The sequence below is a fragment of the Manis javanica genome, chromosome 14 (assembly GCF_040802235.1).
Source record: "Manis javanica isolate MJ-LG chromosome 14, MJ_LKY, whole genome shotgun sequence".
Taxonomy (NCBI): Eukaryota; Metazoa; Chordata; class Mammalia; order Pholidota; family Manidae; genus Manis; species Manis javanica.
Genome location: NC_133169.1, coordinates 92,504,056 through 92,519,612, shown reverse-complemented (window position 1 = coordinate 92,519,612; position 15,557 = coordinate 92,504,056). Strand labels below are relative to the sequence as shown.

General features: G+C 43.9%; 1 protein-coding gene across 2 annotated transcripts in view; it reads right to left on the bottom strand.

Moving 5' to 3' along the window:
- STK32A (serine/threonine kinase 32A) overlaps positions 1–12,250 on the bottom strand; it is a 109,111-nt gene extending 96,861 nt beyond the window's left edge. The window contains exons 1-2 of one of the 2 annotated variants that reach the window (XM_073221955.1): positions 12,073–12,250; positions 7,944–8,090 (exon numbers count right to left, since the gene is read on the bottom strand). In XM_073221955.1, the coding sequence (XP_073078056.1) occupies positions 7,944–7,995 (52 nt within the window). In that variant the 5' untranslated portion in view covers positions 7,996–8,090; positions 12,073–12,250. Of the gene's footprint in view, positions 1–7,943; positions 8,091–12,072 lie in introns of those variants that run through there. The other variant, XM_073221956.1, reaches the window with a different exon arrangement.
- Between the last annotated feature and the right edge of the window lie 3,307 nt (positions 12,251–15,557).

Genomic DNA, 15,557 nt, shown 5'->3' with positions numbered 1-15,557 from the left:
TAATAGTAGTAATAACATTTATTGAGCGATTACTATATGTCAAGCACTAGGCTACACATTTTTTATGGATAATCTTTTTATTCCCACAGAAACTATGTGAGGCAGATGCTGTTATTAGCCCCTTTTATCCAATGAGAAAACTGGAGATCAGGCAAGTCACTTCTCTAAGTTTTCAATATTAAAAAAAATTCATTTGCATAATCCTGAAATACTAAACACACACACAATAAGAAAGGATGTAGTCTTAGATTTACAAACTTTAATAGTGTTAGCTTTATGAGAAGCTTATTACAATGCCCTCATTTTTCTCTTTTCACCACAGACTAAGAAAAACATTGCCATCAGTTGGCATTTGTCCAAAAAGGGTGTTTAGGAGCCACTGATTTAACTTGTAACTCTCGGATACTAGTTAAGGTTGAAGGTTAGTTCTAAAGCATATCTCTTGTGACTTGCTGATGAAAAATACTTAGCTGGTTCACTAGCCCTTTATCAGTCGAAATGGTTGGCAGCAAATAGTTGCCAGTAATGCCTGTGGAGCTTGGCAGGTCCTTTAAGAAAGTATCTGGAACTTCCCCAGACAGGCAGCCTCCAAGGCCAACTGATGTCATCTGTTTGCATAGTCAGCACTTCCCTTTTATGAAACTCGGTGTCCCAGGGGGTCCGGGATTTACTGATGCCCATTACTGGTGCCAAGACCAAGCAGTGGGCACCAACAGCTTCTTTTCCTGCCTCCTGGACCCCAATTCATGAGTTAGCTCAGAAGTCAGAAACACACTGGCTATTTCTTTAGAGCAAATTGTGAAGTCAAAGAGTTGAGCAGAAGGCAGGGGGGGATCACTACCCACAATTGTCAGAAGCCCCTCATCTGAATGAATGCCCCTAGTAGGAAATACATTCTACCTAGAAATATTCCAGATAAATTACAGGTTGTTCCTATTTAATTGAACCCAGTCTGTGTGACCATCACATCATATAAAACTACAAAAATAATACATTTTACCCTCTAAAACAGATTTATTGGTCCAAGTACTTCCACTGGCTCGCACTGAACGACCCGAAGAAAGACAGTGAAGTGAATTTATGAAGCATCTGCAGAGAACAGAGATCAGCCTCCTTGCCCAGTACCTCAGTTTGAGTCTCCAGGGTTACAGACGGGCATCACAGGGCCCCCAGCACATGCAGATAAATCTTTGCAGTATGCTTTAGAGCAGGGGCTAGCACAGTATGGTCCACAGGCCAAATCAAAACCCCTGTCTATTTTTACATGGCTTGTAAGCTAAGAATGGCTTCTGTATTTTTGAAGTGCTTGGGAAAAATAGGTATTTTGTGATAAGAAAAAATGAGAAATTCAAATTTCAGCGTCCATAAATAAAATATTGGAACAGAGCTATTTTCATTTGTTTCTTCATTATCCAAGGCTGTTTTCATGCTACAATGGCAGGGCTGAGTAGTTGTGACAGAGATTGTCTCAGCTGCAAAGCATAATGTGTTTATTCTCTGGCCCATCATGGAAATAGTGTGCCAACCCTTCCTTTAAATCATTCTTAGACATAAAAATGCAGGCTACTCAAGTATAAAACAAAATTAATATTACTTATTTTACTACAAATATGCCTCCAAACAGGAAAGATGAAATAGTTCAGGAGGAGAAAATAAAGCCTATGTCAGTATTGAATTAGCAATCTGTAAATTTTCCAGTCCTCTTAAACATATAAACTGTGCTTAATAATGTCCTGTTCTAATCGTATTATTCCATCACTGGCTTTTTGTGTGTGTGTGTGTGTTTCCAAATGAAATTTCCATGGATGGTCACATAGTAATGCATCATTGAAATCCTTGTATAATTCATAGGACCTGCAGAGGTGAATTGATGGCTAACACTGGTCACTGTTATTAAGTCTACACCTCAAGGCCACACATCGGAAGGCAGACCCTCTGAAGGCCTTCACTCCCATTCTCACTGAAGACTGCAGGCTTGCCATACAAATCACATAGCCTGAAAACTGAAACCAGCTTACATATTTTTCAACCTAGGTAGCTTCAAGATGAAGATGAAAAATAGCTCTGGGTAAGATAAGAAATGACTATACCATGAGTGTTACTTAAAAATAAGCAATGAAAAGCCCTTACAAGTTAAAAGTATTTGGTGCTATAAACTTGGACCTGAGGTTATTTATGACAAACGCCTTAATAAATATTAGACCATACAAGATGACTTAATTTTTTAAGAAGGCAACTCTTACGAGAGCATTTTTCCTTTTATGCTTTCAATCATCCTAATGCAAAATAGTAAGTGATATAAGACAACATAAATCAAGTTTGAGAGGGGAAAGTCTGAAATTCATTTGCTTACTCAATTCGGTGCAAATATGCAATGCATAGATACTTAAAGAACAAATATTCTGAAAGCCCTTCATTGCTGGAATCGACGCAGGAACCTCCCCCTTCCTTTGGATTGCAAATCGGGGGCCAATTTTTTTGGCCCAGCATTTTGAAGGAGCCACTGCCTCTGTGGCCAAAGAAGATGCCAGAGAGCTGGAAGCAGTCACATGTCCGAGGAGATGAGAGCGTCGCCAAATGAAAGAACACTGAGTTTCAGCAAGTCCAAAGAATAATGCAATAATTGAACTCTGTCTGCAAACTCAGGGCTTTGAGGAACTCTTTGTAGCAGCTTTTTAACCCGAGGCCAACTTTTCTTAGCTGTAATTAATACTCCAGAAGAAAGTTGTCTCTTGGTTGAACTAAACCAACTTTATCAACTGTACATTTTTTGTATATGTTTGGAAACACATACCGCTTCTGACAATTGCAAGACTCTCTTCTGTTACCAACATTATAAGCAAGTCCACTTTCTCCTGTAATTAAAGAATTTCTGAAAACCTCAATGATTGGACTTCTAACATGTTGATTTTTTTTAAAATAAAGCAAAAAAAATCCCTCAAATCAAACCAAACAAAGACCATGCATTCGGAGAAAGGGAATGAAGCAGATTGAAAGGAAAAGTTACAAATACTAAAAACAAGTATCACTTGCACTTCTTGTCTTTCTGAAACTTACAATGTCTCTGTATTAATTACTTCTTAGGGTATCTACATGGCAGTTGGCTATGGGGGTGATGTCACAGTACAATGTCTGTTGACTGAATTGAATTACTTAAATAGTTTTAGGCTCAAATCAGAAAAAGTAAAGTTTGATTTTTTCAGCCCAATGAGTTCTTGATTTTACCTTAACTGAAAATACAAATACCCCAAGGAGGACAAAAGAGAGACCAGTTGAGATTATCCCTGTTTAATTTTGTGAAGTCAGGAACTTGGCTTCTCTTTAGAGAGCTTTTACTTGGTATTTCACAGAACCCATAAAATCTGCCATTCTGTCAATCTCAATTCCACTGATAGAACTGTGAATAGGTCTCAAATCTGTGGCATCTATGGAGTTGCACTTAATCAATTTTGTTTCTTGTAGAAGTTGAAGGACTTCAAAAAGTTCATGCTCCAAGCCTCTGATGCTAGTAAATAATAGAACTAGCTTTCACGGGGTGAGTACTTTTTCAGACACCTTCCTAAGTGTTTTACTTGAATTATTTTATCTTCACAATGACCCAGTGAAGTATACCCAATTATTACCTGCATTTTACATGAAGAAACTGAAGCTTACAGAGGTTTAATAACTTGCACAATAGAAAGGTTTTTTCCCCCAAAATCAATTCATTAGTAATTATTTAGGTTTGGGGACTTTTTGCAGTATTCTGAGTCCCTTTAGAACACCTTAAAATTAGTCAAGCTGATTTTGTATTTGATGATGGTTGATCATCAAATGGTTGATTTTTCCCTTAGAAACACAGAGATTGTTAGCCTGTGACACAGCTGGGATTTAAACCTGTGTATATCTTCCTACTAACAAAGCCCATGATTTTAGCCCGTTATGCTAGGCAGTCTCCCATTACCAAAATACAAAACATAATTAGGTGGAAGACAGTATACTGGTTCCTTGAAAGAACTGACAGAATACCATATGTTCCAGCATTTCTAAGTATATATCTGAAGGAACTGAAAACAGAGACTCGAAAAGACACTTGTATACCCATGTTCACATTCATAGCAGCGTTATTTACAATGATCAAAAGGTAGAAACAACCAAATGTCTATGGATGAAAGAATAAATAAAATGTGGGATATATACACAAATATTTTTCAGTCTTAACAAGGATGAAATTGTGATACAGGCAGTAACATGGACAAACCTTGAAAACATTTGTGCTAAGTGACATAAGCCAGGAACAAAGGGATAAATATTACATGACTCCACTTAGATAAGGTATCTAGAATAGTTAAATTCATAGAGACCTAAGGTAGAACAATGGCTGCGAGAGGCTGGGGAAAAGGGAATGGGGAGTAATTGTTTAATGGGTGCAGAATTCCAGTTCAGAAAGGTTCTAGAGATGGTGGTGATGGTTGTCTCAAAATGTGAATATACTTAATGCCACTGAACTGTATACTTTAAGATGTTTTAAATGATACATTTTGTTGTGTACATTTTACCGCAATAAAGTAATTAGGACTTAGGTTTGCACTAACATATAAAAGCTAGAGCCACAAAACAAAATAGTAGTATAACTTGAGATCTACTTTGTAAAAGCTGCCTTAGTAGTCAAGTAAGCATACCTTATTCTGTTCAGCCATGCTGTAAATCTTACTTTCTATTTTCACTACAGATCATATAAGTGACTATGTTACTCTTTCAAGATATTATCATATATGAAATGCAAAGTGTCAGGATCAATTCTAGCAAGAACAGCTTATCCCAGGGGACATCCAATAACATTTTACCTTATCCCTTAATTACCTTCCAAATGAACCGAACACTTCCCATAGAAAGAAATCTTGAATATTACTTGGGAAAAGTGGCTCAGATTTTCTTCTCAAATCTATATATTGGGAAAAACAAACACTTTGGAGGAAATACTACAGGCTTTTTCATCACATACTGGAGTCTTTTCAGCAATATTTTAAAATTAATTAAATTGGCTCACTTAAGTGCCCTAGATTCTGGCCCAGTTTGATTATTTATATAAAACTATGGAGATCAAAATGATGTAGGCCTTCACGTTCTTTGATTAGCCATTGCTCGTGTTCTTGGTAAGAAGCTTCATGGCCATCAAATAAAATTTTACCTTGTAGTCAATCCAGAGCCATGAAAGGAGACAATTACAGGATTTACTGACTAAAAAAAAAAATGTAAGTGTCCAGGATGCCATACTTTTCCTCCCCAAACTCAGTGATCTTATAAACAAGTTAATATGGCAGCTAGGCACAGAACCTCTCCACCCCACACAGATGTGGGTGCCTCACGATGTCACGACACGGGTGGCTCTTCATTTTTGACCTGGTCATTTGCTGGACCTCGGACTTGCTTTTTCCTATGCTTGAATTAGTCTCTTGTCACGTGAGTGGCTCCTTCCCACCTTTCAGGCTTCGCCTCCGATGTCACCTCCTCGGGAAGGGCCAGCCCCGACCACGCCCTTAAGTGGCCATCCCCCCACCGCCCTGTCACTCTCCATAGGGTTCTTCAGAGTCATTTCTTTGGTGACACCTCAGCACTGCCAGAAGTTACCCGGGTGGTTCTGTTGTTCGCTTGTTTATTATCTGCCTTCCCCCCTTAGAACATGGTCTCCACAAGGCCAGGGCGAGGGCTGACTCGTTCCCTTCTCTTTTCCTCGTGTCCAGCAGGCAACAGGCTCCTAGTGGGGGATGTGCCCCTCGACCTCTGCCTTGCACCCATGCGTGTAAGTGGCCCAGAGCCTCGCCCCCAGGAAGCACGGACACGCTGCTTTGCTCAGCTCGTCTCTTTATTCGTGCTGCAGTCTCATCTCATAGGGTCGGGGGCTGGACAACAAAGAGGTGGGGACCTAGAGGGTGTCAGGAAGGACCCAATTGCTCCTTGAACCTCACTGCTCCAACCTAGTTTTTCCAGAGTCCCTGGAAGGTACTCTTATAAAAAGTGGAACCTTATTCCCCATTTGTCACAATCCCTCGGGCCCACCACTTTCTTGGGCATTCCATGAGAAGAAAGGCTGGCTGAATGAAGGAAAAATCATGATAATGCTATCCTAACACCGTACAATGACGCATGTTCCTAGCAAGTTATAAGCATGAAGCTGGCTTCTCTTTCCTGAGGACCAGCCTCATGCACAACATCAGCTCCGAGTCCACAGCACCGCGAACCAAACAAAGGGAAGCCGAGCCTATTCGTCTTGGCTTTTGTCAAGGCCGTTTTAGGGACGGAAAACTCCGGCAGCGTCACGAGTCTCTTGTCTTTGCTACTTGATAGAGCAAAGCAAGGCAATAGCAGTAAGAGTGGAAAAAAGTTTTCTTCAGGCTGTTTTCTGACTATATCATTTCAGGATTACTTTGCAATCTTTTGTATAGGTAGTAATGACGTGCCTCTAAATTGATGGTGAATAGCAGGGAATAAGGCATCCTGATTGGGTATTTGTGTTCGGAAGGGTCCATTCAAAGACTCAAAAACTAAGATTGTAGCAGGCTTGTAGTTGTCCTCCAGCCTCGGCAACCAGCTCATTCTCCCCCTCTTTTGTAAGAACAGGCCACACCTGGTAACAAAGGACATTTCCCAGCCTCCCTTTTAACTAGGTGTGTGCATGTGAATGAAAGTGACAAGCAGTGGCCAGATGATAGGGTTACAAGCAGTGGGCTCAGCCTCCCTGCCCTCCCTGTCCCCACTGGCTGCATTCGCAGGAGGTGGCAAGACACCCTGGGGGATGCGGGGGACAAAGCAAGCTTGTCAGAGCCAGAGCCCCTGAGCCTCCGGAGCCACATACTGCTTGGGTTACTCAAGCCTAGATGGTTACATGAGAAAGAAAAACCCATCTGTCACATCTGAGCCACTGTCATTTGTAGTGTTTTCTTTAGCATTCAAGCTTATGGTCTGACAAAAGACCCTTCCCTTGATGGTTTAAATGTTGCTTCATTTAGTTTTTGCAAAGTGGCTTTAAGACCTCAAAAACAATAAATGTTATAAGTTGAAAACTTGAAAGGTACCCTGTTCTCACTTTATGGATGAGGAAATTGAAGACAGGGTGAGGAGGTACGCTTCTCGAGCCTCACAGGTCGCTGGACGCAGGACAGGTGCTTGGGTCTCCTGAATCGCAGTCCCTCTTTCTTTTCCTTTGGTGTCCGGTTGGCAGAACTCCCTGGAAATAAGTCCACGGCTCCCGCTGGGAGGCCTGGTCAACCTACTAGCTGGGACCCAGGGCTGCCTTTTGCCCCTAACAACCTCTAAACAGCTTCCACCCTGAATGCACTGACAAGGTGCCCACACTCCCACCGTAAGAGGAACAGCGGCGCGGGGAGGCTCACTCCTGCTTCGGGCCTGCCTCACTGTGGGATGACCGGAGGATCTACTTCCCTTCTTGCTGAACCTGGTCTTAAAAGTCTCCTGTTTCTCCCATAAAACATTTACTTCCTCCTATGATCTAGCCCTGCGGCATGTGCCGAGGACCCTGAAGCATGCCGGTGGGAGCTCAGAAGGCGCCTACCTGCGTGACTCCACTCTAATACCACAAATACGGATTATATTTCACAGGCAATTTGATAACATGAACCAGCAGTAGGGGTAACTTCCACTGTCAAGGGAACAGCGCAGAGAACAAACGAGTCATTTAATTTCAAGGGCTTCTATCTAGCAGGTGCCCGAGCACAGCTCCCTATGGACAAAGGGCATAGGAGCACTGTGATTCAGAAAGCTGCCCAAGGGCGGTGGAAAGCGGAAGGTAATCCAGCTCTCAGCATCCGCGGTCCGCGGGTTTACCCTTGCAGTTCAACCTCTTACGTTTTCCATGGTTTCACACTGCAATTTGTTAATGAAACTAAGAGCTTTGAATTCTGCACAATTCTATATTTTATGCGCAGTTATCACACATTTCTTACCATCCTCGTTTTCATCAAACACTGGCGGTTTGCTTGAAGCGTTGGCCCCCATGGTCGAGGCTGCCCAGACCTGGATCTCCCAGTTACATCATCCTGGCAGCAATACTCATCTTCCCTCAGAAGGGTCCAGAAGCCACAGCTGGATCTCTAGGGGAGAACAAGAACGGAATCCTTACAATTTGGTGTCCCCTCGGTACCCTGAGTACAGACAGTGGCCCAAACAGTAACCATTCTGTCTCCTGCAGTGGAACTGTTTGTGCTTGGCAAGGATTTCCGAAGTAACAGAGAACATCGGGCATCTGGGCGAACCCACTATCGGTAGTGCACCTGGACTTGCAAACAGGAGGAAAGCCAAATATTTTTCTAACTAGCAAGACAAGTTTTTAACCTGAGTTACATGAGAAAGAAAAACCTGTCTGTTCTGTCTAAGCCACTGTCATTTGTAGTTCTCTACAGACTTTAGTAACAACAATAAAATACAAATATTCTACTGGGACTCTCCATATTTTTTGAGAATAAGTTAATTTTAAACTATTTCTTGAGGTGTGCTGGACAACTTTAATATTTTTTTAGGCATAAACATGCCTTCTCTTTCCCTTCCCCCCTGCCATGGAAAGTGCCACACCGTGAAAGGACCGAGCTCTGAGAATTCTGCTAAACATCTTTTTCCTCCCTGAACTTGAAGATGGGAATTGCTCCTTACCTCAAAGGCAAATTAAATGTGATTAATGAGTCACTATTAAAGTATTTTCATAGCGCAAGTGCTCAATTATTGTTGGCCAGTTGGAAGCTCAAATTAAATAAAAGCTTAAAAAGCCCTGAAAAAAAATGTACATTTTAAAACACAATCATAAGGAATTTTACTTTGCCTGAAGTTGGTAAGGAGAGGCAGCAGCCAGTTCTGGGTCTAAACTGACACTGACCATAGCTTGGGGCCAGTTAACGTCTCATCTGTAACATGCGTGAATTCACAGCGCCTCCATCAGTGGTCACACGCTCAGATGCCCAGAGGGCCAGGCAGACATGCATGTGACTGAGTTGCACCAGGTGGAGGCCTGGGCGCAGGGTGGGATAACTGGTCACCTGGAAAATCTAGGTTCCACTGAAAGAGGGCATTCATTACTCTCATATCTGAAAGACTGTTGCCAAGTCGAAATATGGGCTCACAGGTCAGATCTGGAGTCCACCAAAAAAAAAAAAAAGAGAGAGAGAGAGAGAGAGAGAGAGAGAGAGAAAAGGATACAGATCCAGGTTTTATACAAAACAGTATTTTGAAATTGATTTTTGTATATGGCCTGAGAAAATCCCACGCGTGGGACAAACAGTTTTTTTCGGCTCACAGTTAATGAGACAGTGTACGTAGAACAATGAGCACAAAGCCTGCCGCATACTTTGTAGAGCGTCAGTGTTACTAGTAGCACATTTCTTAATCGTATTTTGGTTTTAAAATTCGACACCTGTTGATTGACTTCCTCTCGGACTTTTTGCCCCCATTAAGGAAATACAGATTAGAGGCAGAATTGAAGAAAGTGTCCCAAGCAAACCTGGGCTAAAATGTGTTACTGAAAAAAGACTTGAGAAGCACCTTTAGCAAGTCTCCCAAGAAAAACTGGTTTTCCCATCAGGAAAGTCTAAGTAAAGCCTTCATTTGGAAGGCAGACTCATTAAGGAAATGCTGCTTTTCATACTAAAAGCTGACTGCTGGCACAGTGCCTTACGCACTTTTAAAAGAATCATTAAATACAGAGCAAAGAGTCAGCAATTAGGAAGCAACCAATTAAACGGCAGGGGAGGAGGTGGGAGGGGCAGGTGGTAACAGGTGGTGGAGGAGGCTCCGGGGAGCTATTAGGATCAGGAAGATAAAAAGAAGGCAACTGTTGCTTCAGGCTAAAGAAACAAAGGGCTTTTCATCCCAGCGGAAAAGGCGAACGAGAGCAAATGGGTGCCCTGTGTGTGTTAGTACCGCATTTAGAGCCCAGAATAAGTGCGAAATAGTAAGGACTGAAGCCCCGCTGACATTAGCGAGGACTGGTCTGCGGTGACCATTGACTTTTAAGGAGCTGCAATTGTTAACACTGCAGTTTTAGGACTACATTCTTTTTTGTGTGTGAAACCTCAGTACGCGTGGTTTTCACGCCACACCCCAATCCTGTCATTCTTACATTTTCTTCACCCCTCAGGCTTTTCTCAAGTAGCCATCTTCCTGCAACATAAAATGTACCAAGAGCTGACCTCGCAAGTTGTCAAATCAAAAAGAGAAAAAACAAGCAAGATCATCACAATTTGCCGCATTTTGGAGTTCCATTCTGATGTGCAATTCTGTTCACCAAAGAAATAGTGAGTTTTAGCAGGAAGAAAAGATGTCAACAGGGAAGGGCTTTTGGGGTGTGTCTGGGAGAGGAGCAGCTGGATGGGACAATGCAGTGTTGGCATTTCCACCGCGCGCAACACACCCAATCCAGTTTCGAACCCAATGTCTTTTTCTCCCCAAGTGGTTGACCAGATTAGATAACTTGTCCTCATATCCAGAAAGAAATCAGCATTTCTCTGGCAGGAAAACACAGACCCATCTTTTCCACTGTGCTGAACGGGGCCAGGAAGAACTATAGGACTCTCTCCTATCAGACCGTACACCCTTCCCGGCCCCCCTTCCCGGCCTTCTGGTACCAAGTCCGCAGTGTGACAGAAGCCCCGTTTCAAGATGTCAAGAGACAGTCACCACCCATGGAAATGAATATCCTAAACATAGAAAACAGAAGAGAAAGACGACGCGTCTTACAGGACCACAGGGAATTTTCAGATCTACCTTGACCTGGCCAAATTATCAGATTAATAACTGCAGACTCGTTCTCTAATGCCAACATTTGACCTTTGACCTGTACTTCTGGGGACTGTGGATAGGTGAGCGTCCTAAGCAGCTCAGGCTCCCTAGGTAAAGTGGTGTCACCTTTAGCTTAGGACCCTATGCCCTGAAGCAGGAAATTTGCAACTTCTGATGGACCTGTTTAGGTTTCACTGCCACAGCATGTGCATAGATCTAACTTATCTTTTCTTTTTCTGAGAGGGCATCTCTCATATTTATTGATCAAATGGTTGTTAACAACAATAAAATTCTGTATAGGGGACTCAATGCACAATCATTAATCCACCCCAAGCCTAATTCTCGTCAGTCTCCAACCTTCTGAAGCATAAGGAACAAGTTCTTACATGGTGAACAAATTCTTACACAGTGAATAAGTTCTTACATGGTGAACAGTACAAGGGCAGTCATCACAGAAACTTTCTAGACCTAACTTATTTTGATTGCATTTGAGAAACAAAACTTCTCAAACTGAGAAATATTTAGAAATATGGGGAAGAACAAAAATATCATGAAAAACACCCAAGTTAACACCACACTCAGTTATATTGTTTATATTTTGTCAACTTGGCTTCATTTTTATGTATTAAAAATTATAAGGAAACACTATTTCCAGGTTAATACTAAAACCAAACGAATTCCCTTTTTATACTTCCCAAAGACAGCCACCGTCATGAATCGTGAATATTTTACAGTCTACTTTCTATGATTTTTACAACATAACATGTGTTTTGAATTAAGTCACCTAGACGTTTAACATCTTAGAGTAGGTATATGCTGCATCTTTCTGTGATCACTTACCATTCTATTCCTGGGACCTAGGCAGGCGGATCTCTGCAGCTCTGATTTAAGCTTTTTAAGAGCTGCATAGCAGTCCATTTGTGTGAACACCCCACATTTTACTTATGTGCAAACTGTTCAGATCTGTCTGCTTTTGGCAGAAAAATCCTTGTAGAGATGAAGCCACCCATCAAAGGCAATTCTGCTTGCTTAGAAACTGGGTACGAGTCACAAGCAGAAACACAGCCCCGCACTTATCTCCACCCTGTAAACGTTTCCTGAGGTCTGCCTGTGTCTGGTCCGGCGAGGAGCGGTGCCCTACAGCGAGGAAGCCAGGGCTGCCCCCGGCCCTCTCTGGCGGCGATGGGTCATCTTGATCGCCTGTCTTTGTCTTATTTCTCTTACCCTTTAACTTACTAGCCTCCCAACAGTGTCCTTTGCAAGCAGGCTTTTCAAGAGACAGAGAAAACAATCTGGACCACCACTCACCTAGACGTCGGCTGTCCCCTCGCGCCTGCCAAGCAGCTCGGCTACGCCCACCGGGCAGCGGCGGCCGCGGAGGGGCCCGGGCAGGGGCCGCGGGCGGGAGAGGCGCCCACCGGACCGGGCGCGCGGCGCGCTGCGGGTTGCGAGCGCGGGGCCGGGCCGGGCACCTGCGGCGGCCGAGGGGTCCGAGCGCCGCCGGGCTTGCGGCTCCGCCGGGAGGGCGGCTCCCGGGCCCCCGGGCGGGGCGGGGCGGGGCGGGGCGGGGAGCGGCCAGCAGGCGGCGTCCAGGTCCGCCCTCCCCGGGGTCTGCAGGCGGCGGACCTCGCCCCAGCCTCCCGGGCCCAGCCCAGCGCCCCTGGAGGGGGCGCCGTTCCCGCAGGACCCCGGGCAGCGCGGCCAGGGAGGGCGCATTCGCGGGCGGCGGGCGCGGCGTGCAGATGTGAGGCGGGGAGACGCAAGGGGTCCTTCGGGACGTCCTTCGGGGGTGGCGGGGACCCCAGGGGGGGAGGAGTTCCCAGGCGCCGACGAGCAGGATGTTAGTGGTGCTGGACTATCAGACTCCCTTCTTCTGTGCCGGGGAAATCGAGGCACCGAGAAGGCAAGAACTTGTCCAGCCTGACAATTAATGGAGAGAACCTTTTCTGGATCCCCAGGTCCCGTTTTTCCCGTGCATCTTGTCACCCTGGACCTCGGCGTGTGGCGGGGGGGGGGGGGGTGCGGGGGGGCCGGGGCCGGGGGCGCAGGTGAGGGCGATCCCCGGGCAGTGTCCATGTTCCCTTGCAGCAGCTCCCTGGGCCCCGGTTTGCAGTGACAGGATTGAAATGCCTTACTGGTTTCCTACCGACCCAAGAGCCACCTACCCTGAAGCCCCCGGAGAGCTGGCACCTGGGTCGCTTACTGCAATGGCGAGGCTGTGTGGCTGCGGGCAGCGGTGAGGCGGGGCAGACGGCCAGTGGCCACTGGCCTCCCGGTGGGGTCGCGACAGCTTCTGTTCAGCCCCAGCATCTCCCTGCCATGTGGAGACGCCAGCTCAGCTTGCCAAACATTCCGATTTGAAAAGAGAAGCTAGAAACGAGAACTTCTGTTGAAATTCCCATTATTTTAAAACATTGGTATTTTTTAAAAATGTTAACAACTGTGGTGGTTGAACAAAATCCATCTGTGGCTGAAACGTATTTTTCAGGCACCCATTTTTTAAATCTCTCCAGATGTAAAATTCCACAGAGCGCTGGAACCATACGGCTTCACCCGCCACTTCAGTGCCAGCCCCTAGGGTGGCGTCTGACGCACTTTACATATCCGCTGATACTGCTGAACACGTCCATAGTCACTTTGAGGTCAAGAGCGCCATAATTTACTTATTGAATATTTCAGAGTAACTCTCTTGTCATATTTTATGCTCTATCCCCCTTTCCTTTTCTCTCAAGTATTTCAGCCATGGGCTATAGTCTACTCTAGTAATTTAAAACATGGAATGAACTTGAACTTCATCTCTCATTTTTGCATTTGGGGTCCTTCGGAAGGGATTGTGCTGCACAGTGAACGGGTGGCACAGTCAGGTGGAAACTTAGCTTATGTTGCCAACCTTCTATGAAGAACCTGTCTGAGATGCTCTAAATGAACATTTAAGGTGGTATTTGGAAGTTCCAGAAGAGGGCAATTTAGAAAAAGGAATTTTAAAGGAATTCCTTTTTAGGAGAGGGTATTCTTTTATTTTGTTTTAAATTAAATTTTTTTATATTTTAAGTTAAATACCCTTATTGAAGTATAGTTGATATCTAATATCATATTGGCTTTTGGTATACAACATAATAGTTCAACAGTTATATACATTATTAAATGATAGCTACTGTCAACTTAAAAAGATGTTAAAGAACCCTTGATTATATTCTCTGTGCTGTACTTTCATCCCTGTAACTAATTTATATTATGATTGAGATTTTTGTGCCTCTTTATCCCTTTCATCAATTTTATCCCCCCTACCCCCCAACCTTTCCCCATGATAACCACTGGTCATTTCTCACTGTCTGTGACTCTACTGTTATTTTGTTCATTTTGTTTTGTTTTGTTTGTAGATTCCGCATATAAGTGAAGTCATATGGTATTTGTCTTTCTCCTCCTGACTTATTTCACTTAGCATAATACCCTCTAGGTCCACCCATATTGTCACAAATGGCAGGGTTTCTTTCTTTCATTTTTATTTTTTATATTTATTTTTTATTAAGGTATCGTTGATATACAATCTCATGAAGGTCTCACATGAGCAATATTGTAGTTGCAACATTCACCCATATTTTCAAGTCCCCCCCCATTGCAGCCACACTGTCCATCAGTGTAATAAGATGCTGTAGAGTCCTTACTTACCTTCTCTGTGCTACACTGCCTTCCCCGTGACACACCTGCATGATGTGTGCTGATCATAATGCCCCTTAATCTCTCCCCTTCTCGCTCCCTCCCCACCCCAACTCCCCACCCCCTTCCCTTTGGTGACCTCTAGTCTCGAGAGGGTATTCTTTTTAAGGCAGAAGTCAGATCTGACTGAAAATACAGTTTTCTGTTTAATACCTGGCAGTTTGAGCAACATTTTGGTTATCTTCATGGCGTTGGAGATGCCCTGTAAATGTGCTGGACTGGCGTTATTATCTACCTGCCAGCCCCCAGAGATAATGGCACCCATTTTTTCACTAAGAAAACAGAAATTACAAGAAAGTGGTCTGAGACTAGAACCAAAGTCCCTGGAAGTCCCTGTGTGGTAGTGTCCTCGCTGGCATAAAGGGCTGTGCAGTCCAGCCGTCTCTCTTCCAAATGCCATCTCCACCATGCAAGAGCTCTGAGATGTTGGCCGAGTCACTCAATGGCCCTGAGCCTTATTTTCCAACTTTGGGAAAGGGGATAATGGACATTCCTGTCAGCCGCGATTGATGGAGCATTGAATGAGGTAATGTATAAAATAATAGACTTAACACAGTGCTGGGCCAAAAGTGGTGACTGTTAAGGGTGCCATTTTTTGGGCAGGCCGCCAGGTCCTTCCCTGATACTTCTCCAGTCTGCTCTACAAATCTTTCTTCTGTTGGGTTCAGTCATTTTTGCGTAAAGGAAAACTAGTCAATCCTAATGTATTTAGTCACGTAAAGGCTGACCGATGGCGTACAATCGGTTTTACAGAAAAACTATGATTCTTATTAATATATGCAAACTGTCAAATGCAGACCTGTTTCAAAAAGCGGATTGTGTTTTAATCTTTTAGTTTTTAAGTTGTTCATACTCTCCTGTCAGTATTCCTGTCTTAACCATAGCTTGTGGAGAAACTGAGAAGACATCCCCTTATTTGGGAGACTAAGCAGGCTGGATACTTATGACAATCTCTGGAGCCCCCTTGTGGAAAGGAGAATGAAATGAAAATAAAGTGAGGAAATACTGTCAGAAACCCAAAATTACAAAAAAAAAAATTCTCTTTAATCATGACTTATAAACATTAATACCACACC